The sequence below is a fragment of the Falco naumanni genome, chromosome 16 (genome assembly GCF_017639655.2).
Source record: "Falco naumanni isolate bFalNau1 chromosome 16, bFalNau1.pat, whole genome shotgun sequence".
Taxonomy (NCBI): domain Eukaryota; kingdom Metazoa; phylum Chordata; class Aves; order Falconiformes; family Falconidae; genus Falco; species Falco naumanni.
Genome location: NC_054069.1, coordinates 3,924,737 through 3,950,437, shown reverse-complemented (window position 1 = coordinate 3,950,437; position 25,701 = coordinate 3,924,737). Strand labels below are relative to the sequence as shown.

The window sequence follows — 25,701 nt, the reverse complement described above, 5'->3', positions numbered from 1 at the left end:
TGCCTCTAAGTAGTTTTTGTTGCAGGGTTTCAAGTAACTACTTAATTTCCAGTGTCTTTAAGTAGAGCCTTGTAGCCTCAGCACTGGAAATGTTGAGCAGCGGAGAATGGTTTGGTTTTGTTTTTGGCTTTTTTTTTCTTTTCTTGGTAGCCAGCCAAAGAAGTTGGGATTTTGTGTTTGTGACGTATTAGTGTATTAGAGCTCAGCCTTCAGACACGAATGTACGCGGTGCTGCGGGCTTACCTGGGCAAGAGCCAGACCCCAGAAAAGGCTGAGTGAATTCTTGACGAGGGTCAAGGAATGCAGTTAAGGTATTCCTGAGGATGTGTGAAGCTTGGGCCTGGGGCAGAGCATCGTGCCACAGCCAAGAGAGAGAGAGAGAGAGACTCGCTGGAGGCTTTAAAAACAGGAAGGGGAGGAAAAAAAGAAAAGTGCTCCTGCCCTTGTCACTCCTGATAAATGCTGTCTTGTTCAAATTGCATCAATACTTGCTCTGCAACAAAGCTAGTCAGTATGTGGATATTCTGTTTAGGGCAACAGCCGCTTTCTCGGAAGCAATTTACCAATAACAAAGGCAGGAGATGAATGGCCTGCCAGAGTGCAGGCTTGCTGCAATGTAATATTTTGCACTGCTGTATCCCTGCAGCTGGCTTTATGGCCTGAATCACGGCTTGTGATTTGCTTGGGTCCCTCACCTTCTGGCTACGTGCTTATGCTTTTGTTTTTATTGGTTCTTTCACTGCATGCATGTACAAGATACATTCGAGTTCGTAAGAACTTACCACAAGAGCTGAAATCATTACATACATTTGAATCCATAGCATTATATTTTAGATTCATTAATGCTTCGTTTCAACTGCTTGCATCTCGCTTCAGAGTGTTTTCGTTTCTCAGGCTGAGCTGCAAAGAAATAAACATCAACCAGCTGATCACCTCAAAGTCCTTTTGTCCACCAGGTCCTTCACTCAGCAGTGTGGCCTCAAGGAAGACTAGCGAGTAGAGCTGGATTCCTAATGTAGCAGGGCTGTTAAGATGGCAGGAAATCTTCTTTCAAATTTGCTTAAATGTAAAACCCACAATACAGACAAAAGGCATTTTGAAGTTGAGGCTGAAATTCCTAGGTTTGGATGGATTCGTTGTGCTCAGTTGTTTTGAGCAAGCTTCTGCAACTTGCTTCACATGGGAATTAGCGTGATGAGAAGAACACTTTTCGAAGTATAACCGTATGGGAGCTTTTCCACAGGGCATCTATAGCATGTTAATTCCCTCTTTCATTGCAGGGCACTGACTAGAATGCATCATTGTAGTCCTTTTGTAATAGATGCTGATGTATTTCAAGAGCATTACTGTTCCGAAATGCCAGTGTCATACTCGAGGCGTGTGTATGCAGACAGCTAAACTGGTCGCTCCAAAAAAGAGTGCTGTGAAGACACCCACGAAACTTTGGGCTGTGAGATTCCTCTATACCGTAGAAGAGAAGCCAGGAGCGCTGCTTTCTAAGGCTCTAAATGGCCTTTTGCTTCAGGCAAAAGGAAAGATGAGTTGACTTCATTTGCCTTGCTGCCCTTGGTTTCAGTTTGGCTTTTTATATTTCCTGTCACTGTCTTTACAGTTTTAACAGTTTAACAAAAATGTTAATGTTTTCGCAAGAAGTTAAATCATTAGTCCCCATTATGTAAGTGGCTGATAGCTTTACTCACGCTATTCTGGTGTTTTATTTAATAGCCTGTGATGATTAGATTTATTTTCATCATATAACTGAGGCAGAAGAAACATTTAGCCACAGCTGGCAGCAAAGTTAACTACGATGGGCTTAACGTGCACGGCGGTTTGTAGCGAAACTTTCAGCTGCTGTTCCCCTGGTGTTGACTTGGAGATGCATTGCCATGTACATAGTTATTAATATATATATTTTTAAGAGGATGCTGCTGACCTGCCTGTAAGCTGCTGCTTGTGCTGTAACAGGGGGCTGGTAGACTCTTACTGTTTATAGCAGCTAGCTTTAAATACTCCAGATCAAGTAAAGCTGAGATTTCTGTTCTGTAATATTTGCCTTGGAATGACTTCTGTGCTTTGGAATATCTCTTCAAATACATCTCTGAGCAGCATCCATCTAACAGTATGTATCTACATCACAGCTAGGATGACGTTCTTCAGTGATGAAGAGGATTAAAATAGCCATTAAGCTGCAAAATACACCACATGTCATGTAAAGTACAAAATAAAGATACAGACAGGCTGAACATGCTGGAGTGGTACAGTCTGTTGGAATGCATCAGGATGTGAACATCTTTAATTCAAGCCAAATTTCAAATGCTCATATTGCAGAAAGATGAAACTGGGGCTTAGTTTGCATGTGGAAACACTCGGCCTATTGTTGTCTGCAGACAGACTTTCTTGCTTTCATTTTTTCTCCTGCATATGAATGGATAGTTGGTCCCCTCTGCAACACCTTGGCTCAGGAGTGAAACCTAAAATCGTGTGCGTGCAGTATTTGTGAGGATGCTTCCTGTAGTGGTGAGAATTAACTCTGGGAACAAATAGCAGCCCCAAAGCAGAAGGCTGTTCTTATTATTCCTGCCTCTCTAGGCTTACAGTCACATCCCTTGTATTGATAGGTGTAACTATGAAAATACAGGCAACCTCTAATGGAATTGTGCATGTGGATAGCTGGTTCATTTGTCTTTGCTGTCCAGGATTTAGAACTGCCCCACAGCCTTGACACACATGAATTCATTTTCTACCAGTTACCTAACCTGTTTTCCTCCTCAAACTGGTATTACAATCAGATACAAAAATTCTCAATGCAATATTCACAGTCTTCTGAATGTTCCTCGCCTCATAACACGAATTCATTTAGTACTGGTATCGCTGCTGTCTAGGCTAGCTGGGGATTCTGCAGGGAGAGGCAGCCTCAAAGATAATTAAGACATAGTCTGTTAAGGAGCTCATTTGGGTTTTCAAGGGTTTTTGTGGGGTGTTGGTTTTTGGTGGTTATTTTTTGTTGTTGTTTGTGTTTTTAAAAAATTACGTCCAAAATAAGGATGTGAGACTGCGGAATGTTTCTGACTCTCTCATGCTGTTGTATTGTCGAGCTATAATTTCGGTGTAGCTTTTTTGGGTGCCAATGGCCCATTAAAAAAGCCTCCTTAGTGGGCCATGTCTCAAGTCAGCTAGTGGAAAAACAAAACCACCGCTCCCCGGGGTTAGAATTTGATGCAATATTTTCATCTTTTGACTTTGTGAAAGCTCTATTGAAACTACTCAGCCTATGGCTAGGAAAATGGTGAGTGGCCTATTGCATCAATACACGAATCAATCTACTCCCTCAGTCGCCACCCTAGTGATGGGATTTGCATGCTAAGTCAGCATGTCCATTCCTGTGCCCGTGTCTGCTTGTAGGGTCAAGGAAAGTAAAACCTGTTTGTGAGAGCTGGCCGGTGGTTTTGTTCTCACTCAAGGGTCTATCACATGGGACAAGAGCATCTGAGCAGGAAAAAAGCCTCTTCAAGAAAAAGTAAATAATTCTTTTCTCCTCTCTGATAGCCTTTTCCAAGCAGGAAAATAAAGAATTGTTTGGAATCCTGGTGTTGAAAATAACACGTCTTGGAAGTTTTTCTTTACTCTTCCTCCAGCTGGAGAACACTAAGTCTTTACAAAAAAAGGAAGGAAAAAAATAATAATTTGCTGCTAAGATGGGCAGCCTGTACAAAGGGTTGAAAAAAAAAAATAAATAAAATAGTAGTACCTTTTGGAGACCTCAGAGAGGAGTTTCCGTTGAGGCGATGGAAGTTCTCTGCCTCTTTAAGCCATAACTAGATTGTCTAAAGCTGTTCTGCCTGCTCTCTTTCAAAGAGCTATTTCCCTCGCTGTTGCAGAACAGGTAGTTTTTGCTTCCACGTTTATAATAAAGCTTTCAGCTTGTGATGGTTTTGTGCTTCGAAACCCTCACTGAAGTGTCACATTTCTTAAAACTCATCAGAGAACTGACCATCAGGTGTGTGCAGCTGCAGTATGTAACTTCTACCAGCCTAATGTTCAATTGTACTTCAGCTAAGTAGACAGAAAAGAAAAAAAACCACTACTTTCTATACCTTATCTTGAAAGTGTCCGGAAAATGCTTAAGGAAACCTCAAGGAAATGGCTATCGACATACACAGGGTTCATTCTTCCCACTGAAACCCAGAAGAAATTGCTAACAAGTTGAAATCTCATTTTATCAAAGGCGAAAATCGGTTCTCCCATTTTGTTTATTTCCACGCGATGCTACGCTGTCTGACACAGCTCAATAGACTGAAGCGCTATAAAACTCGGCATGTGAAAATTGGGTGTGTTTGTATAACATCCAAAGGCAATTAAATGTTATGCAGTGTTATGTTATGCAAATGTTGTGTTAGCCCTGAAATATTGGAGGTTCTAGGCTTGCTTCGGTTAAACTAGTTTTACTTTCTGGATCGGCAAAATCAGTAAAGGGGATCTCAACCTAGCCAGCTTTAGTCTGTGCTATAAATTACCACTTAATTTTCTAATAGCATTAAGCAGTTATCCTAAGTAGAGATCCGTTGCTTCCCTTGAAAGAACTGTTTAATACATCCATTAGAGTTTCAGTATGCTAGCTTAGCTACGATATGATGCTGTGACTATTAAACCCCAGCTGATAAATTAATGCTTCAGAAGTAAAATGCGACTAAATGAGTCAGGATTGCTTTTTAAGAGCAAAAAAATTGCGATCTATTAAGCAGTTACTGAGGTCCTTCGCTTTCTGTGACCCTGCTGCTGACAAAACTTTAGGGCTACTTCAGAATGCTTTTTGTCATTTGGCTTCACACATGTGTCAGACTGCTAAATGTAGGTTTAATAAATAAATAAAGCTCTGAGGGATACGTAGAGGTCCACCTTCTATCTTCTGCTTTGGAAGAAGGAAGTATGTTGTGAGGTTTGAGCCTGAATTCTGCTAGGTACCAGGATCCCTCTGCGAGATGTTTGGCTGCTGGGTGACAAGCTTAAAAATAAACCAATAAAGCTTTTGCCATTCGACTCTTGGAAGTGAGAAGTGTTGCTCCCAGACATCTTCGCGCACTTCAGCCTCTTTGCTGCTTAAGTAAGCTTGTGCTTGTCGTTCTTCATCGTTCTCCCACTTGCTAGTGTGCTTGCTCGCTTGCCTCTGGGTTGCCAGCGTTAGTGGAAGGAGACTGGCAGCCTTTCACTTGTTTTATTAGTCTTTACTGGGATCAAAAATAGCTGCAGGCAGGAGAATGAAAAAAACATTTTTTGGTGAGAATTTGAGATGGTTTTGCTAAGTGAATTCTTTTGCATTTGTTTTTTTAGCTATAAGTGCTAGGAACTTTTCCTAATGTGCACCTAGCTGAAAACCAAACTTTCTTGGGGTGATGGTCCCACTGAAGTTTTCTATTTAAGAAAAAACCCCCACCATTTACTGAATAAACTTAGCATATCAGAATGGGAATCTTTAAAGAGCAAATACAAAGATTTATTTTTTGTTTTAAAGCACTGGGTTTTGTGCCCCTAGACATTAAAGGTTCTTAAAAGATTTTGGTTTGCATGCGACCATGTCAGGTGCTGTCTGAAAGATGGTCCATAACAAGCCACGAGCAGTTCTCAGAATAAATAACAGGAGGTGGTGTGTGGGAAGGTGTGGGGGATGTTTTTGGTTGAAAATCCCAATTTGCATTATTTCCTAAGTGTGTTAAAGAGCCAGAGCTAAGTTACCCATTCTCAGTAATACGTACTAACTGCAGACTATTTTAATAGACCTGTAATCTACAGAAGTCACTTGTGCTTTTGACAGAACTTTACAAGTTCTAAGTGTAAACATATCCTCGGTGTGGACACTGAAAACAGCAAGGCCATGCCATCATTTTTTTGGCAAGTTGTTAATTTTGGTTTGGGCCAGCATATGCTTGGCAAAGCTCAGGGAGCAGCAGCAAAGATGAAAGCAGCCGTGTATTGTAGTTGTGGGTTTCCTATTTTCCAAAAGATGGTCATTAGCGTGGTTTGGAAAGTGAAGACTTAAAACCCCCATGGTTTCCTCTTCCAGATTTGCAGTTTCATCTGGACTGTTTGGAGGGCCCAATTACTGATTAATTTGGGTTTAGTTTTGTTTTTTTCCAGAAGATTGTGAATTTGGGGGTGGAAAGCCATCAGTGTGACCTATTGAGCTTCAGCGTGGTTAGAGCAATACCTGGTGAATTATTCCTGTGCGCTGCAGGGAGGTTCCTGTATTAGCCTAATTGCAGGACTTTAAGATACCAAATGAGTATTTTCTCATGTTCCAAACCAATTGCAATCTGTGTAAATAGCCAATCTGTGATACTGAACAAATCTCTAAAAGGAGGGGTACCTGAGCTCACAAATGGTTGAAACCAAACCCAAACTGCATTGCAAACTGCATTCCTGCTTGTTATCTTCCCTTTATCTTGCTTTCCCCCCCCCCCCCCCCCCCCCCCCCCCCCCCCGCAGGTATTTTCTTTGCCCCTTCAAATTCTTGATGCTCTGTTAAAAGATGCCCTTCAGTTTCCTGCTTCCTTTTTGGATGGTTGTGTGTTGGGTAAAAAGTCTGTGCAGCCTTTTTATCTCAAGTCGCTGGAGTGGTTAGACACGTGGTTAGACTGAGTAACCGCAGGTTCCTACAGTGGTCTCTCCACTGCAGGCTTTTTTGTGAAGCTCCCAGTGACCCTCACGAGATCTCTAAAACAAATATTCACACTGTTTTGAGGCAGGTTTTGGGGGTTGGTTTTGGTTCGTTCCCCCCTGGAATGCTAAATTACTTGGAATGGGTAGCAAGGGTTTGTTTTTTGCCTGCCTGATGCTGATAAATTATCCTCTCAGGCTCCTTTCTGCCGGTTTTGTCCATGAGGAAGGCTGGCGGACAAATCGTGTGTGTGTGTGAGTTGTGATGAGTTTTAGTCCAGAAGTTATTTTTGCTTCGAACAAATTGTTTTGAAGTGATGAAAGATTTTGTAAATGTAACTTTCCTGTGTATCATGGAATCTCTGTATCCTGGTAACCACACAGTGGTTATAGGCACTAACTCTCATGTAGCCTAATGTGCCTTAAGATGGAAAGGACTTGCTATCGAGCCATGTGGAGAAGTTACTTGTAAAATAGCGTGTCTCAGCAGTCCTTCTGTCTGAGTGCTGGTGTCGTGTCCTGGACGGTGGTAGATCCTATTAACAGTCAGCTCAGTGATGCAAGTAGATCTGAAAGGAGAGTCAAAGTGAAACGCTGTTAAATCATAGCTGCTTTTCTTACGTTTTGTTTTGGATCTCCCTTCCAGTTGTCCAGGAAGGCAAAATTGCCCCTTGGCAATTTTCTTCAGTCGATTCTTAGCACATGTGAAAACATTAACTTGTGCTGAAGTGTTCAGTTGCTGGCTAACTAACGAGACATCTTGACTCTCCGTGGTTCAGATGCCCAAATAATTCAGGTGGGACAACAGTAATTAGTCTTGCTGTGCAAGACAGAATGATGACACAGATTGGAGCGCCGAGGAGTTGCGGATTAAACCGGGCTGAGCCCACTGACGGGTGACCTTAGGCAAGTCACTTGACTTTGTGCCTTAGTTTAGCCCAGTAATAAATAGGTCTAGCTCCACGTGCTGTAATATGTCTTAGAATCGCTCCATAAAAAAGGTACTTTAAATAGCACCGTTGCAGTGTTTTGCTGAAAAGGGGAAGTGGCTGTAAGTGCAGACGTCTGATTCTTCGCATGAAAATCGTTCCTGATGTTCCTCCGATGAGCGGAAGGTGCCCTGACTGATTAAGCATCTTGGGACCTACCTGCGCACTGTGGAAGGATTATTAATGGCATACTAGTACTGCCTGCCGCTTTTCCTGCCCTTATTTTTTTAGGGTGGCTTTTGTGGTGCGCTGTTCCCGTCCTAGCCGTGACACACAAGCTTTAGTTTTGAAAGCTGGAGGCCTATCCATTAATCTTTCTTAAAGGACACTGTTCTGGGTACAGTAACGTTTATTCAGGGAAGGTTCCAACTGAGTTGTTCTGAACTTTGTCTCTCCCCAGGGTAGAAAAGAGGATGCCAAAGGCAACCGTGTTACACAAACAACTGCAGGAAGCCATGAGGATGCTGAATCGTGGCTTTACCGAATTTGGTTGCTGCTCCCTGAGCGTAGCTATGCACCAGTACTGCCTGCAGTGCTGCTTTCTCTATCTGACCGTGGCTGTTCCCGAGTGCAAATGTCTGACAGGCAGATTATCTGCCCAGTGACTCATGTAGGCTTGGTTTATGGAGCATGGTGAACTAGGGGAGGAGGGGGAAATAATCTGTTACCTCATTAGTACAAATTCCAAGGGCAGAAAGGCTGCTTGGAAAGGTACTTGGAAATCTCCCCTTCTCTCCGTAGAAAGGCAGAGGAGCATGCCAAAACGGTAAGGAATGCTTCAGGCTTCAGCAGCGTTTTGGTCTTTGGAACGCTACGGTTGCTGTCGGCACGTATGAAAGCACGTAGATTATTGTCACCGAACTTCCGACCGTGCAAGGCTGCATGTTGGCCATCAACAGCAGCGATCTAGACAGAAACTGCACCCGAGCTAGCGCTGCAGCTCCTGCGGTGGTTTCCAGTTTTCTGCTGGTGCAGAATCCTCTACCACAAAAGTCAATAAAGGACGAGCAGATGAGAACTCCGCCCCTTCCAGCAAGTTAAAGTAAGCCAAAGACTACTTTACTGAGATTTCTGCCATTTAAATTCAAAAGCAAACACAGGCTGGTATTATCAGCTCACACCAGATCTGCCTGCAGACAATAATTCTTCCTGTCTTGGACCCCTGCCCATGTGCATTATTGTAATTATCAGCAATTTAAAAAAAAATAAAGCAATAAAGCTAGGATGAGCTGCTAGTCTGTAGATTTACTGCCTGCTGTGTCAGGCATTCATTAGACTTCCTGGGTTCAAGCCACCTATCTGCTGAATAAAAGCAGGAAGAGAAGCTAAGGAAAACAAAGCGTGAAACAATTTGAAGCACAAATTGAAAGCTCTGCTCCTGTTTACAAGTTATAAATCCCAAACCAGGGGAATTTTAAGTGTACTGCTCTGAGTTCTTGTGCGTAAAGTCAGTCTGCCAACTTCTCCTGCTTTTTAATTGAAGTTTAGCATTCCTGAATATTGGGTTGCCATAAACCATTAATTCCCTCACAGGTGAGATTCACGGTAACGAACATTAGATTTCAAGGCTGTGCGGCACGTCGAGACCTGGGACGGCTCAGCTTTATGATGCCAACCCAGCTGTTACCCTTCCAAAAGCTTCAGCTTCACGCCTCCTGTCAGACGTAGAGTCGGTGCCTGCAACATCTCTCTTTGATTTTTATTTCTATTTTGCCAAGGGCTGGCCTCTCCTGATGGAAAGAGAAATGCCCACTAGCGATTTTTTCAGCCAAGGAAAGGGTGAAAAGTTAGAACACTCGCGCATTTAAAAGCCACCAGCCTTCAAGGGTTATGCTCACAAGAAGGCTGATAAGGGAACAAGGCTCATTTTTCTATCAAAGGAACTGTTAGAATTCCTCAGTGGACTCGGAAGAGTTCCGTTTGTATCCTCTGTATCTATGGATATTACACAGACATAGGCAGAGTCACAGTGTCGGCCTCCTCATAGAGTAGGAAATGTTCTGGGTTGGTTTTTTTAAAGCCAGAAAAGCTTTTTTTTTTTCTTTAATTAAGTAAAGGTGGGGGGCATAATTTGTCTGGGTAGGGACTGTGCTGAACAGCATGTTCTGAAGTCCCTCAGGTGGTGGTTCATGTGCATTCTGATTTAATAAGCAGTATTACTTTCAGAGGCTTCGCTTAATTAAAAACAAACAGCACAAGCGATCTTTCAGAGTACTGCCTGGCATTTTTTGGTCACTGTAGCAGCAAATAGTTGCGGAATACCTGTAACTCTTCTGAGTGGGAAATCTGATCCGACCTGCAGACAATCCTGCAAAAGGCTCTGCATTTTCTCTTGGGGCAGGGAATGCCCTCAGCAGCTATTAATCTGTGTTCTCTGGCCAAGTCAATGCAATTCACGACTGGAGCTGCTTTTTTTTTTTTTTTTTTTTCCTCCTAGCAGCTTATAAATTCTAGAGGCTGGAGTTTCAGTTTTAAACCAACTTAATCTTCCGTGCCTTTATCCGGCCAGGGCTGCTCATGTATTGCTGCAGCAGAAGCCTGATGGAAAGCACGGGCAGCATGAGTTTTCCTAGCAGGCTCTCCGTACTTCTCAAGCCTTGCAGTCCTTCCACCCTGTAGCCAGATTTTCTATAATGCATATTCCTAGATTTTCTTTAGAAACCATATGCTGTGAGAGCAGCTCTTCTGCATAAATGAAACGGCAATCTTAAGATCTCCTGCTAAGCTCCCGTCCACACCGATTTTGCTGGAATAAAGGCTCGTATGCTGGCTAATCTGATCAGATGGGTGAGGTCACTGTAATGTTTGACCTCACAGAAAATTCAGAATGTAGTTAAATGTGACATTTTGTAGATACCTTTGTGCTATTACGGAAAGCTCTGAGGAACTCGTTCCTGTGCACCGTAACGATCAACTTGTCTTTACAAAAGAAAGAAACTCCAATCCCCCTTCAGTCCTGAAGTCCCCAGCCGCATGCCAGAAGGCTTTCCCGAATAACATTCGATAGCTGTATAGGCAACATCCTCAATAAGGTATGTTGCGATGAGGTTTAACAGATCCTGGAAATCAGAGGCAAGGAACAAGGGGGCGGTTTTCATGTTTACATCTTTCTGAATCAGAGCTGCAATGTATCGCTATGCGTTCTAGGGGTAGATGTAAAATATTCCTTATTTTACCTAAGCTGATAGGAATTTCTGGATATTGTTCCCAGCTGAAATAGAAACTGAAGTTGAAGTAGAGGCACACCAGAGAGCAGAAGCGGTTTAAACTCACAAAAAACCCTCCTGAAAGAACGTCACTGCGCCATGCAAAGCCCTCTAGCCTGGCATCCCTCCTTTGCGATGGGTAGATACTGGTAAGAAGGAAAGACATGACCCTTGTTATCACGTAGAGCCCAGGCCTCTGGATGGATAAAGCAAGCTCACCCATCAAACCCACTGTCACAAGCTGAGGAGTCTGGTAGTAAATGGAAAACAGGATACTTGGGCAGAGACACGACCATCAGTGATAGTGATTTAGAGGTTTGAATTCCAATGTTTTGGGACCGTAAATCAGGCACTGCGTGACAGGGTGAGGAATTTAAGTGGCATGACCTGGCCAGAGATTTTTGTGTTTATGGAATCATGGTTTCTTTGGTCTTGGAAAGCAAACTGGATTACAGAATTACACCAAAAGGCAGAATGGGATTTATCGTGAAACATCTTGTGAATGCAAGTGCCAGTGAGGAAAGTAATGGTTTCTGACGGTCTTTCCCCAGATAGCGTTTGTCTAGCTCTCATGTTATGGGTATCTATTAATAGGATAACTACTAAAATAGTGTTTCCCAAGGACATACAGAACTGGATGAACTCTCTTCCATTTTGTGCATGTTGCACCTCTCGAGCTGTCACTCTGCTTGTTTAAGGGATTGAATAGTTGCTCTCCAGCACGAAAAGAGGCGACTGCTTCCATTTATGGCTGGGAAATTCACAAAGAAGAATATGCTGTCAGTTTGTTCATCCCTCTGCAGTGTGGTATGGATGAATTCTCTGAAGTACTGAAGAGCTTAGCTAAGGACATGGCCTTATCCCAAGCTTTGTGCTGGTTTATGTGTTCCCCAAACCTCCTTTTGCTTGAATGTAGACTAGCTGACCTGAGGCATCGTCAGCCCAAGCGATCTGCTTTTATTTTTGACACATCGAAGGCCATTGTGGGGAGCAACAGAAAATGACTTTGTCCCCCCAAAAAATCTTGGAGGTGACTTTCTTCACTACTTCGGTAGCAGCATTAATGGCGTGGCCACCACTGGTACTAATGAATTTCGCTGTGCTGTATTCTTTCAGAACAGGTAGAATGAGATTAAAATGCAAAATTAAATAACCGCTGTGATAGGTGGCTGGAGTGGATCGCCAGTGATGACAAATGAAAGTCCCTTCCTCAAAAATCTTATCTTGCAGGTCACGGGGTTAAAGATTCAAAGTATATCAAAGTTCATTAACTTACTCAACAAAGCAATTAAAGAAAAGATTTATTCCATTTGATTAAAACTGATGAAATCAAGCAAGTAATTAGTCTTGTTTGTTCAGCTGTGAATTGGGGCTTAGCATGTTCTGGTAGCTACAGCAACAGCACTCGACTGATATGTAAACTATGTGAGCAATCCAGGGAGGAGGAATGATACCTTTGCCACAGTGCAGAGGTGTCAGGCCAGAGAGAGATGGCAAAACCCCCCACCGGCTCACATCGGTATGTAAACAGGGGGTGGGCATGATTTCAGGAGGTTGGTATGTGTTTGAACAGGAGTTTTGCTCATGCAAGAGCTGTTATGAATGGCGTGCTTATGGCGGTTTCTGCCTCTCCAGCTGGAGCCTGCACCTCTCCTGCTTATGCAGTTACCTTATTTTGCTGCATACTTGTTAGGTTTGCTTTGAAGTACAAAGATCTCATGCATAGGCAGTGCTAATGATCTCCAAACCGTTCATAACACGTACAATTTATTCTCTTTTGATGCACTGTGTTCTTCTTAGGAGGGTTAATGCTTTCTGCATACTTGATCTTGCCTTTTTTTTTTTTTTCTTTTCAGAATTCAGCTTGAATCTTGGATGTAGTTGCAGTGTTGTCATAAAATAGAATTGTGTTGTGGATTGTTTCCTTGAACATGTCAAGTCTTGTGCTCTCTGGAAGGTGGTTGTTGGTACCAAAGGGCTGTGTGTTTGGAGAGAGATAAAAGGCCCTCTGACAAAGTTTGTATGTGTGTGTTATGAAGGATCGTTCTGTGTTGGCTGCCCAGGGAAGCGGTTAGCTCGCCATCCCTGAAGGGATTTAAAAGATGCATTGATGTGGGACTTGGGGACGTGGTTTAGCGGTAGGCTTGGCAGGGCTGGGTGAACAGTTGAACTTGATGGTCTAAAGGTCTTTTCCGCCCTAAACGATGCTACGATTCTATGATACAGCAGGGAGGGAAGCAGTGCAAGAGCATAGGTGTTGCTGCCTGGTATCAGTTGGCACTTGTTAGAAGCACGTGTTTATTAAGTGGTTTGATTTCTGAAGGAACAAAGTGACTGCACCCTGTTACCCAGCCTCAGTGTATTCATCAGAAGTCCTCCTGTACCTGAAGTACGTAACTGTCATGTTTTCATTAGGATGGAGAGTATGAGAAATGTATCTACACTAAACTTGAAAGTATATGTGAACTTGGAAGCGTTTTGTTAGGGTCACATCAATGTTGGTATCTATTATATATAGTTCAGTATTTCTTTGCTTTGTCAACTGCGCTAAAACTTGCTGTCATGAGTGTCTGTTGGGTGAAAGGGTTAGAGTACCTAGAAGCTGCTTGTATAGGACTGTTTCCCTTAAGTGATGTGCAGCTGAATAGTTCGTAAAACTCAAGGGGTAATTTTTCTGAAGCTGACATGTGAATTTATGCTTTTGTGCCTCAAGTTGGTCTTATCCCCCAAGCACTAGCTATGTGTTCAGCACTAAACAATCGTTTACTCTCCCTTAGTGTTGAAGTGTCTTCTCTCCAGGCAGTGGTTTTGTGTGTAATTGGGAGAGGGAGAAATGAACTAATTATAATGGAGTTAATTTTTTCCTAATATCCAGCAACTAGGAGCTGCACACAGGGGTTGTCCAGCTGAATTCTTTGCTTTGCTCTCCTTTATTTGCATTAAGCATACATGTATTGATAATATGAGATGATGGGGATCTGTAGGCAGTAGGGGATGAATGGTGCCCACAATAACGTCTGCATGTTTGAGTGCATGAAAAGTTAAATGTGAAGGCAGGACTGGTGGCCTAGGGTAGTGCTGCCTGCCAGGAAAAAAGCAGCTTTAGGGGCAGCGGTGCCGTGAAGCCTCTCTGCATTGCAGTTTCTAATCTGCCTCGTCTGGAGCAGTTGAAATGGATTTCCTTCCCCTAAACACCTTAAAGAGCTTTTGATTTAGGAGTTCATCTGTTTTTTGCCTCATACCTCTTCTTTTCTTTTTTTTTTTTTTCTTCTAATTCTTTCACAACAGCTAGTAGTTATGTAGGGAGAGGATGTTCAGCTCCCAGCATCCAGTCAGGCTTTTCAGAAAAAAACCCGTCTGCAGTTTAATTTAATCTCTTTCTTTCTTTTGGTCAGGCAGCAAGATTTCAGAAAGAAAACCTGACCTTGTTTTCATTGATCAGTCTGCAGTTTGACCCAAATGTGGGTCTGGGTTGTCGGGTTTTTGTCTGTTGGTGCAGGGTGGGAAGTGCACAGAATACACATCAGAAACCAGGCAGTACAAACACCCACAGGAGTGTGCAGAATGAGAGGCAGGGGGCTTTGAGGGGCTGGTTGCAACAGCTAGTTTTTTCTGATTCAGCAGAAGTCATCTTTACTTGGTGTTTGAGCCAGAAGCTTAGGTCTTTCTGTCTCTAATATTTGAAGATTTTGGGAGAAACATATGGCTTCAAAGTCTGAGCAGCATTCTTGCAGTGGGAAGCAGTTAATTAGTAGTAGCAATACCCGCTTTGCATGTAAGCTCATGGAGTGTTAGCTCCGCCAAAAGTTGTTAGTATTACTTGTCTTCAAATATCAGTTAAAGTTTTTCAGACATCTGTTTTAGCCTTTGTGAGTGCAACCTTTAAGTGTGAATTACTCTTGGTTTTGGTAAGCTGTTGCAATAATAAAAACAGAGTTTGGACAAACAAAACACCTTGCTGATGTGGGCTCATGAGCTTTAAGGGATGCTGTTATGAAATAGTTTGCAAGATGCTGCCGATATTCTGGATTAAGCAGGAGCTCTCTGAGAAGATGCCAGAGGGTTTATGTGTTCTGCTTTTGGTTGGATAATGCAATCAGCATGTTTTGTTTTTGTTTGTCTTCACAGGCACTCGCAGCCAATGCTGGGACAGGGTTTGCAGTGGCAGAGCCTCAAATTGCCATGTTCTGTGGGAAGCTAAACATGCATGTGAACATCCAGACTGGGAAATGGGAACCTGACACGTCCGGGACCAAGAGCTGCTTTGGAAAAAAGGAAGATATTCTGCAGTACTGCCAGGAGGTGAGTTGTTCTGTGAGATCCTGAATCGTCATTGCTGCTAAGGAATTGAATTCCAGCTTAGCTGGTCGGTAGCAAATTCACCCTTCAGGAGGCTAACCTGCTGTTGACTAGTTCACTTCCCTGAATTGTGTTGGTGGTTTACAGCCCAGGAGGAGCAGGCAGGACACTGCAGTGGGCTGTAGGAGCTACCTCTGATTTAGATCAATTATGCCGCCACAGAAGGTCCTCAGTCTGTAAGTCAGAGAGGTGCCCGTGTCTGTGTTTGCAGGGGTTTCCTCAAACGTTCAGCCTCTGAGCTGGTTAACCAGCATCTGCTCCATGTTGTGCAAAATGGAACCTGACGCCTATTCTAATTAGTACGTGGCCTTGTTGTTCTCGGTGACATGTTCAGATCAGCCGGAGTATTAGAAAAATATTCTCACCAAAATGTAGCCAGTGTCTTTAGGCTCTTTATGCTTTATTGTAAAAGATGTAATCTCCTTTCAGCATGCTCCAGATATACTGTAACGTATTGGCCTTGATCCGTGTCTTACTTGTCACCCCAGAGGAGCAATTTATGTAAAATACCACAAGGAATGTGTTATTTTTTTAATGGGAAAGTGATAGAATGCACATCTGGACTGGAAAACTTTTAGAACTGTTTTACCAGGCTGATACAACTGGGGCTACGCTTGGTTCCCGTAGTAGGGTTCTACGTGTAAGTCAGTGTCTGGACTTGAGAACCGGAGCAGGACATCAGGATTTTATTAATACACCGTAAATGGAGCAGGGATAAGGAAACCTGAGGAGGTGGGTGCATGTTGGCTTGACAAGTGAGGAGAGAGTCTGAAGAGATTACTGAGCTCTATTTGTTGCCATGTTCCAGAGGGTATCGCACTGCACCAGGCAGAATGGAACAGGTAAGTCTCCTCCAAACCCAAATACTCCTCCTCTGCTACCGTGCAAAGCCAGACACCTCAGCTTAGTGCCAGTGAAGGCTCTTGCCCTGACCTGGCTTTCTCCTGCCACAAAGTGATGACCAGTTCCATTTCTCAAGCCCAGTGTGACAAACAGCTGGCAGCTTTATGTCTCCAGCTGTTGTAAGCTTGGCCCAGAGGAGAATCTGTGTCAATGTGCAAATTTGAACTTGTTTTTATGTAGAGCACCAGCCTCACTGCTCCTGGTTAGGAGCCACTTTGCATGTTCTTTGTCCTTTCTGGAGAGAAACCTCCCTGTGCGTCTTGTTAAACAGATGTACCCAGACCTTCAGGTTACGAACGTTGTGGAAGCCAACCAACCTGTCAGCATCGACAGCTGGTGCAAGAGGGGGAAGAAACAGTGCAAGGACCACACTCACATTGTCGTGCCCTACAAGTGCCTGGGTGAGTGCGTGGTATGATGTGTTTGTGCATTCTTGTGGGAGGAGCAAAGAATTGCCTCCTGGCTTCTCACAGGGGGAACAACAGAGTTTATAAGGCTTCACTTAGATCAGGTTGCCATTTCTGCATCCAACTTCTGCTTAAACATTTTTATTTCCACAAGATGGAACTCTGCCTTTCTCAAACAGATCGACAGCTTGATAACAGCTGTGGTGGAATAATGGTGCCTGGCGCGAAAAAGAAATCCCCATTCTCTCTGCAACTGCCATAAAAACCTGAAGGCTATTGTATTTGAGTATCACAAAGACATTGGGATTTAATACTGTGATCCTATTTTTGTGGAGCTTTAATATTTTGTTGCCTTGGAGACTCGAATGCTCAGTGTGTTTAGGCTTCCTGCTTTGGTCTTGGCAAGAGATCTCTATTCTGTTTCAATGACTATATTTAAACTTTGCTAGTTCAAAGAGGCCCTGCTTCTTGCAGCTGTATCCCATGTCCCCACTTTGAATTGTGAAAAAATAAGAGAGAAACAGTGATGGGTTTCATGGTGCTTTCCAGAATCTATCCACCCACTTGAAGCAGGCAACATGTTTATCTTGTGGCTTTTGACCCGTAGGTTGTGCCTGACGCTGCGCTGCACTGCATGCGTTCTTAGTAGTAAGCTTAGTCTCAGCTGGCTGGATCTCTTTTCAGTTATCCGCTGGGAAAGACTTCTTTTGTACGAAGTCTTGTGCGATCTTGGAGAGTTTTGATTGCTGGGAGCATTCGGCAGGAACCAGTGTTCATAACTTGTATTCGTATCTCAGGTTAGCACGTGGTTTGATGTAGGAGAACGCAGGTGAAACTGCAGAACTGTATGGGTGCTTTGTCCTGTATGAACAGCTTCCACTAGGTCATCGTAAAGCACTTCATAAAAAATGGAATTTGATGTGGACACGTCCTGGGAGAAAGATATTTGCCTTTATAGATGTGAAAATTCAGGTTTGAGAAGCAACCAAACCCATTCTACTGAGAACTTCTAATGGAAATAAGGATGAAAGCCAGATCTCTGGTTTCATAAGGGTCATCTCTTTTAGAAGTAATCCTCCCCCAAGCCTATTCTCCAGCTGCAAAATAAGCTGATTTTAGTGACAGCGCCCTAAAATTTGATAAGCGTTAAACTGTCTGTCAAAGTTTTAATTAGTGTCTTTCACAGTGTTCTTGACTTGTACGGCCCAAGCTTTGGATTTCAGATTCGAGTTGCAAGTCGGTAGCCCATGTGTGTGTAAAATACCTTCTCCTCTACAGCAGTGCTCAGATCGCTGGTTGTAAATGGGGGGTGTGTTTCTCTCGGGTGCCTGTGACTTTTTGGTTACAGTCAAACTGTGTTTTTTTGTTCCTGTTCCAGCTTGTGTCTTCCTTGCTACATTAATGCACAGACTCTCCTGAGGTTGGCTCTTGCTGTGTGCAGTGTTTACCCTTCTCCTGCCTCCTCCCCCCCCCCCCCCCCCCCCAGCGATGAAAGCTCTTTTGTATTTCAAAAGTAAAGAGGGGAGAAGAGGAGAACCCATTAGCACTCTCACTGAACTGTAAAATAAAGGTAACAATAGGATGATGGGAGCAGGGCCGAGCCTGGCGAGGTGTGAAAAGACAAACTGCTGACGGTTCTGGCTGCTAGGTGGCATGGAAACCCCTCTCAGACCTCCTCCGAGCTGGAAAGGCTGAGGATTTTTCTTTTTTGACACCAGTGGCTGTGAATGGGGAAGGTGTCCATCAATGTGTAGCGTGTAAGGGTTTTCCAGTTCCGATGTGAACGGAGAGAATCTTCCATGTGTCTTAGGCGACGGGGCTAAGACTCGGTGTTTTTCAAAGTAGCTGCTTAACGGCTGCTCTTTGTTAATGGTTATTGTATCCGATCAGTTTGAGCCTTCTGCCTTCCCCAGAAACACTGTCTCTTCATTTTAAACTGGTCAGTTTTAGCTTGCTTATCAGAAGCATTTAAACCTTTCATCTCAGAATTCTCACTGGCCTGTTGTGTCTTACTAGTTTAAAATTTAACTAACAGAAAAACAAATTGAAAAAGGATGATGAATGCTACTTGATTTCATTATCTTGCAGTTGTCATCAGATAATCTGTCTGTAAACTCAGCTTGTGTATAATGCATAGGAGATGTGTCCGTGAGCCTTTGGTGTCAATCCTGGGGGGCTGAAAAAGAGAATGGTCGCCCAAAACGTTAAAATTTCTGTTGAAAAGGTGGTGTTGAAGGTTAGTTGGACAAATAATTCTACTCCCTGAAGACTGTGAGAGAAGGCCTTTGACTTAAAACCCTTTTCTCCAATGTTAATAAATGATTCCTAAAGCTGCCAGTCATGTGTGCAAGGTGTTGCTTTGAAACACTTGGACTCTGCTTTTTTAAAATTGCTGGATGTGACATTTAAATCTGCAAGAAAGAAAAATCTCAACTTTGGGAAAATTTCACGTTTCGGGTTCCAGTGGCAGTGTTTGGTAGGACTTCTGGGCTAAGAACAGAAAGTAACGCTGATACGGTTCTGATACTTATTTCATATGTGGTGCCAAACCGAGTTGTGGTGGAAATTCAGGCTAAATAGTTTTTAAATCCAACTATTACAGAGTCCATAGAGCACACCAGTTCTCTCTTTCTCTCTCTGACCTTCCTCAAAAGCAAAGAGTTTGGGTTTAAGATTGTGCCAAAACTTCATCATGCTGGTGAGGTGGTGGCTGTCTGAATGGTGGAATGCAGTGTATTTGCTGACTGTGATTGTACTCTGGTTTTTGGGCTGTATAGTTTTTATTTTTCCAGCTCTCTGTGTTTTGGTTAGGACTGTCCCAGTCAGGGAATGTGCTGCAGTTGATCCTGAATTAAACCATCTGGAAACAAAACAAAACAAAACCAAACACGACTTGCTCAGATACCCAGATACTGAAAACATAGATAACACTGGTGGCATATAAAAATCTCCAGGCTGTTACGGCACCAGACAGCATGAACTAACTTTGGTACGATGCAGCTCATTTAGAAATTGGCGATTAGGTGGTTTGAAAACTTCCTTATGCAGATGCAATCTTCTCAGAGATTTGAGTGAAATCTCTTCAGTCAATCCTGTCTGTTCCATGAACAACTATTTATTAACAAGGGCTGTAAACTTTGCTTTCAGTTCAGCCTTAGGGTTCGCATTGTTTTTACCTTGGAAACTGAGGCTCTGTTTTTCTGTTAATTTGCCAGGGATAGCTGCTGATCTGACCTGTCCCTGTTAAAAATATATCAAAACTTTTAAGGCAGTTGCAACAAAAGTGTACTTTGGGGGGAGTTCTGATATTGGCTTTGTTTTCTGTTGGAAGTCGGACATGTGTGAACTGTGGACATTTTGGTTTTTTTTTCAGTGGGTGAGTTTGTAAGCGATGTCTTGCTGGTTCCAGAGAAGTGCCAATTCTTCCATAAGGAGTGGATGGATGTGTGTGAAAGCCATCAGCACTGGCACACTGTGGCGAAAGAGGTAATTGAGCTGCTGTGGCAGGAATCTGTATTCTGGATCCGTCCATTTGGCTGTGTAGTGTCGGAGCAATACAGCATTTATCCATACAGGTTGAGGCAGAGAGCAAATGGGAAAAAAAAAAGATAATTAAAAGTAGTCAAGTGACTTAAAAAACCTGTGTAGCTAGCTGAATTATTCTTCACTTGTGGAAAGCTGTCCTAAGTAGCTTGCTCAAAATCATACCCTAGGATGGAGCTAGGAATTGAAATGAGGTCTCTGGGATGTTTCAGTCCAGTGGCTCATCCTTCTTTCCAGGGTGGAGATCTACAGGTCATAGGATGCTCCCTACTTCCCTTGCATGTTTTGCATTTGTGTACCTGCTGGTGCTGCTGGGGATTTGGTTGGGAATGTTTGCTTGGGGGCAGCCTGAGTTTCATTGTGACTGATTAGTGGAGGTTTTACATAAGAGATGGATTATCTTCTCAGAATAAATCTAGCCTGTGGGGTTTTTTTTGTGTTGTGGGGTTTTTTTTTCTTTTTTTTTTTTTTTTTTTTTTTTATCGGAGTAGCAAAAATGTTGCAAATACTCTGCACGCCCATTCGAACTGGAGGAAGTGAAAACAAGATCGTGATGAAATGTACATGTTTTCCATTTTGTAGAAACTGCAATTACAGAAACAGCAACACAGTGATTAGTTGTAATGGTGCTGGTAAAGGTGAGCTCAAGGATGCACCAGTTACAACTTCCTACTTCTCTAAAATCCTGAGAGCAAAAATACATCTAAATAAAGCTGTGCTAGAGGAATCGCCTTTTAATTGAGCATAAACTTGTTAATGTCTAGCAGATTTAAACATCACTTGCTTTCAAGATAGTTGCAGCACTTTTCCAGAAATACTTGGCTTATTTTACATCTGTGCTGTAACAAAGCAAAGCACAGAAGGATTCTGAGGTACATAATAAAGCCTTTCTTCATAATTTTCTGGGGCGCCACAAAGCCATGTATTCCCTTAGTTTAAGAGAAGTGTATAGGCATAATGCCTGGTTACAGTTTGCATTTGGCTTTTTCTTGAATTATCTGGTTGATTTTCATCTACAGCATGTTAAAATAATCTTGACGCAAAGTCCATTTGAGCGATTACTCACTTACTCCAGTGTAAAGTTTAATAGATAAAGTTTAATGAAATGGCCAGCCCAGGAAAGCAAACACCAGTTCTGTTTCTTTCAAGTGCTCTCTCCATTGAGTTGGCACAAAATGTCTATAGTTATTTTTCCTGGACAGAGTAGCCAGGCTGACAAATCAGGAGTTGTTAGGGGCTGAGGGGTGTTTGATATGTTAATACGAGGAAGCACTGGATGGCTCTGAATCTGAGACTTTTCTGGGGGTTTTGCTTAAGCTACAGGTTTCAAATCCATTTTCTTTTGATACGTTAACACCAGGAAGCACTGCATGGCTCTGAGTCTGAGAACCACCCGGAGGTTTCACTTAAGCTACAAGTTTCAAATCCATTTTCCTTTGATGTTCAGACTTGGGTCTTATGTCACTGTTGTCTTTTTGCTATAGAATTTAGACCATTGGTAGCGTTCTTGGGATGTGCGCTAGACCAATTTCAGCTTTATCCAAAGCAAGAGCAGGGTGCTAAACTGACGTGAGTGGGCTCCTCTTTCAGGCCTGTCTGACAGAAGGGATGATCCTGCACCGTTACGGCATGCTGCTGCCCTGTGGAGTAGACCAGTTCCATGGAACAGAATACGTGTGTTGTCCTCAGGCAAAGGTTGTGGATGAGGCTGTGTCCAAAGAAGAGGAGGACGAAGACGAGGATGAAGACTATGACCTTTATAAAAGGTGGGTTTCTTACTGGCATAGATGTTAACAGCTCTGTACGTGCAATTGCTGTTCGTGAATATTTCACGCAGCAATTCCCGTGTGGTGAGAAGACTGAGAGGAGAATTCCTGTGCTTTTGAATTTCCCAAAGGGCTGTCCTGAGCCTGAGAAAGCCTTGCAGAAGGACAGATGACTTTGCAGTGCTCCTCTTACCGGAGGAGCCAAACAGCTCCCCTCCCTTCATCCTTAGTCAAAAAGACTGTCTGATTGCTACAGTAGGAAGCTCCCCCAATGACAGACTTTCACTTCCTGAAAAGAAGCTGATGAGAAAACGCAAGGAAACCCCGTTAAGCCACAGCCCTGGAGAAGCTCTGCCTGCAGTAGCAGGTGTGGCTGTAACAAGGGAAGTCCCATTGCGCTGGTTGATGGGCTGATCAGTAGTTGGTACGTTTATTTTCCCCACAGCTTGTGTTTCTAGAGCAGGTGAAGAAAGAATCATTATTCTGGTACATCAAAGGTTGGCTGCAATGTGATTAACCTTAACTTTACCCCCTAACTTAACTGTTATCCCTTCAGTGAGTTCCCCACAGAGGCAGGTGTAGAAGACTTCACAGGAACAGCTGTGGAGGAAGATGAGGATGAAGACGATGAAGGGGAAGAGGAGGAGGACGTGGTGGAAGACCGTTATGACTATTATGATAGCTACAAAGCTGACGATTACAACGAAGAGACCCCCACAGAGCCTAGCAATGATAAGGCTGTTTCCGAAAAAGAAGTCAGCAGCGATATGAAATGTAAGACACATTCTAGCCTACAGACCTTGCTTGCTTCCTGGAGAGTATTCTTGTTGCCGGTCGGTTGGCGATGGGGTTTAGATCAAGTCAATAAATGCCACTTGGAAGTTTTATTTGCCAGATAAGTTAGCAAACAGAGGAGAGCTGATGATGCTTGTGTTTCAAGTGTTGAAATTAACTCTGTAGAGCATGGGCCGTATGCTTCCAGATAAACAGCAGTTCTGCTGGCAGAAAGCCCGGTGTTTGGCATGTTGAACGAGAGCCTCCGTGAAGGTGCGGTGTTGAGTCAGAAAAGCCATATCTGCATAGGCTAATTTTGGAAGACCTTAAGGAAGCATTTGGGGTACGCTAGGAATTTAAAATCCTGGCTTGGGGTGGTTATCTTGGATTTGGTGTTTTATACCAGCATACAAAAAGGAAGCTAAAAGTGGTGGGCTGTACTCTGCAGAGGTGGCGTGAAGGTGCCATCCGACCATTTCAGAGTGAGGAACATACTTAGCGCTGCCTTTGCGTAAACACTTCTCTTTGATGAAATAAAGTCAGCCGGCACGGTTGGCCCAACGTTATTATGTGAGTTATACATCTTTTCTGCAATAGTAATATATACTATGCTTGTGGTAGCTTTTGTTAAGCGGTAGGTGCCATTGTGGAGGGCATCCGCTGATGGTGCGGTGGCTCAGCGTTATGTGATGTCCTGTACTTTGCATGTAGAAGTGTCTGCAGAGGAGGGGAGAGGGAATGAAATTCAATTAGCTACAGATCACTGAATCATTGCCAGCAGTACTTGCATCTTTTTGGTAAAATGCCAGCATGCTGCAGATAATTTTTTTAAGGCTTAGCTCATATATGTACGGGACTGTTCCAGGACTGCAGGTGTTGAATCAGACTGGGAACAATGTGACTGGGGTGTCTGTTTTGGGGGTATGCAGTCTTTTCTTCCCTGCAGTACCACGAACAGTTGCTACCCTATACACTGTATGTGTTCTCTTGCCTCGGAATAACGCAGCTGCTCGTATTGCCCACTTATTGTGAAGCAGGCCACAACCGTGGCTGCCTGCAGTTTCAATATTTGGTGTACCGATGTTTCAAAACTTAAAAACCTAGCGGCTGAGATTGCCATGGCGATCATGTTCTTCTTGCTTAGCCTGCCTTTTCACTTGCTTTTGTACCTCACCTTTAAGATGGGAAGCATCTATCCAGGCCGAGTGCAGAGAGCAGGACATCTTTGAACGCTTTAAGCAGCACTAATGGGCTTTCTTTGCATCATGTTGGTTTTACACAGCAGAGGCTCTACCACTGGGGCACCCGAGGCATCACGCTGTGGCATCAGCAAAGTAGATCCTTGCTGCTTCAGCCTCTAGCTAAGGAGAAAGGGCTCTTGCAGATGAGAGCTCTGTGTTGAGACAACTGCTCAGGTAGCCCGCTGCTGCACGTTTGCTCCAGAACACCACGTGAATATTCAGTCTCTGTGAATAGCGCTGGCAAGCCTTGTGACCAGTGCTTTTGCAATGTAATAACACACACACACACACCCCCCCCCCAACTGACAAAAGCCCATTGGCTGGTGAAGTAGCGATGCTGAGGCCAGCGCTGGTGCCCTAGAAGAAGAACTAGAGCCGTCGCCGCTGCGTTGTGTAAGTTGCTCTGCAAGGCCTGTGCTCCTCACTAGCTTATGTTCTAACCCGTCTCCACACAGCTGTCTGCTCGCAGGAGGCGATGACAGGGCCCTGCCGGGCTGTGATGCCTCGTTGGTACTTCGATCCTAACAAGAGAAAATGCATTCGCTTTATATATGGAGGCTGCGGAGGCAACAGGAACAATTTTGAGTCAGAGGAGTATTGTATGGCTGTGTGTAAAAAGATGAGTAAGTCCTGCCCTCCCGCTGGCCCTTTTGCAGCTAGCCACTGTCTGTCTGGCGTTTGGTGTCTCGTCCTCCTTGCCTAGGTGAAGAGAGGGTACGTGTGTAGCTTCTCCTTTTGGTTCTGGTGTCTGCAGCAGTTCTGTCTGTCCTTTTGCAGCAGTCTCCTCTTGTCTCCGCTTCTCTAGGTCTTCAGGGGGAACTTTCCTGGGGAAAGTGGCTCTCGGCGTATGCTGTCTGTGCTCACCGTTGGCTTGCAGCTCTTGCTAAGGGTGTAGTTATCCTCTTCCAGACCTATAGCAGGGACCGGGGGCTGTCTCTAACCGCCTGGGAAAACACATAGCTTGCCTGTTTGCGTATGTGGGTTTGTTCCCAAATACACGGAAGAAAGACTTGCTCTTCCCCAGTCGTGTTACCATGCATATGTTTGACCAGTCGGTCCTGAAAAGTCAGCTGCTACTCACCCTTCTCCTGGCAGTAGGCATTTTCTTGCTATTTTAGTTTGGGGCAATTATCAGAGAAGTAGTATAGAATTCAGATTGCCGCTTTCAGCTGGGTTTGAAATATGAATCATGATTCAATCCCTGTGTTTTTGAGAGCTTGAGGTTTTTGGCACCAATTTCAACTGGCTTTTATGTCAGATGATAAAACTACCAAAAACATTTTAACCTCCTTATTAATCTTATTGTTGAACTCCAGCACTTCCACTTCAGCTACCATTAAAGCCTTTTGAAAGGCTTTTTGTGTTATCTGGGGCTTGGCAGTCTGACTATGCAGCCATAATCCTGTTTACAAAATGGGCTTCATGCAAGTGCTTTAGGTTGGGCTGATCTAACTGAAGTGGGGAAATAAAAGATGCGGATGTCAGGAGCTTTTTGTTCAAAAGTTTGTCCTCTTACAGGGGGATTTGGGGCTGGAAAGAGAGTTCTCTGTGTCCCAAGCCTGGTTCAGAAATGCCATGAGCAGGCCCAGAATACGGTACTGGTTGGACGTTGCCCCTTGCACACAAGAGTAACGCCTGTGTTGTATGTTGCTGTTATTTCATGCAGTAATCCTTTCCCCATCTTCATTCCTCCTTCCCTAGTTAGGGCGAGGGTTGGTGGATTCAGGTGCGTGCTAAACTCTCGCCCTGTATTCATTCTGAAGCGCCAGGTAAATTTTTTTTTTCTGAAGCGTGCTGTCTTTCAGTGGCCTCTGAGAGGTCTTCCCACCCAAATCACTCATGGTTGAAAGGTTGCCTTAACG

General features: G+C 43.7%; 1 protein-coding gene across 5 annotated transcripts in view; it reads left to right on the top strand.

Annotated features, from left to right (window-relative positions):
* Positions 1-25,701, top strand: part of APLP2 (amyloid beta precursor like protein 2) — a 47,657-nt gene that overhangs the window by 8,443 nt on the left and 13,513 nt on the right. For 4 of the 5 annotated variants that reach the window (XM_040615945.1, XM_040615948.1, XM_040615946.1 and 1 more), the window contains exons 2-7: positions 14,975-15,148; positions 16,380-16,509; positions 19,889-20,001; positions 21,649-21,824; positions 22,381-22,598; positions 24,295-24,462. In XM_040615945.1, coding sequence (XP_040471879.1) covers positions 14,975-15,148; positions 16,380-16,509; positions 19,889-20,001; positions 21,649-21,824; positions 22,381-22,598; positions 24,295-24,462 — 979 coding nt within the window. The remainder of the gene's footprint in view (positions 1-14,974; positions 15,149-16,379; positions 16,510-19,888; positions 20,002-21,648; positions 21,825-22,380; positions 22,599-24,294; positions 24,463-25,701) is intronic. The other variant, XM_040615949.1, reaches the window with a different exon arrangement.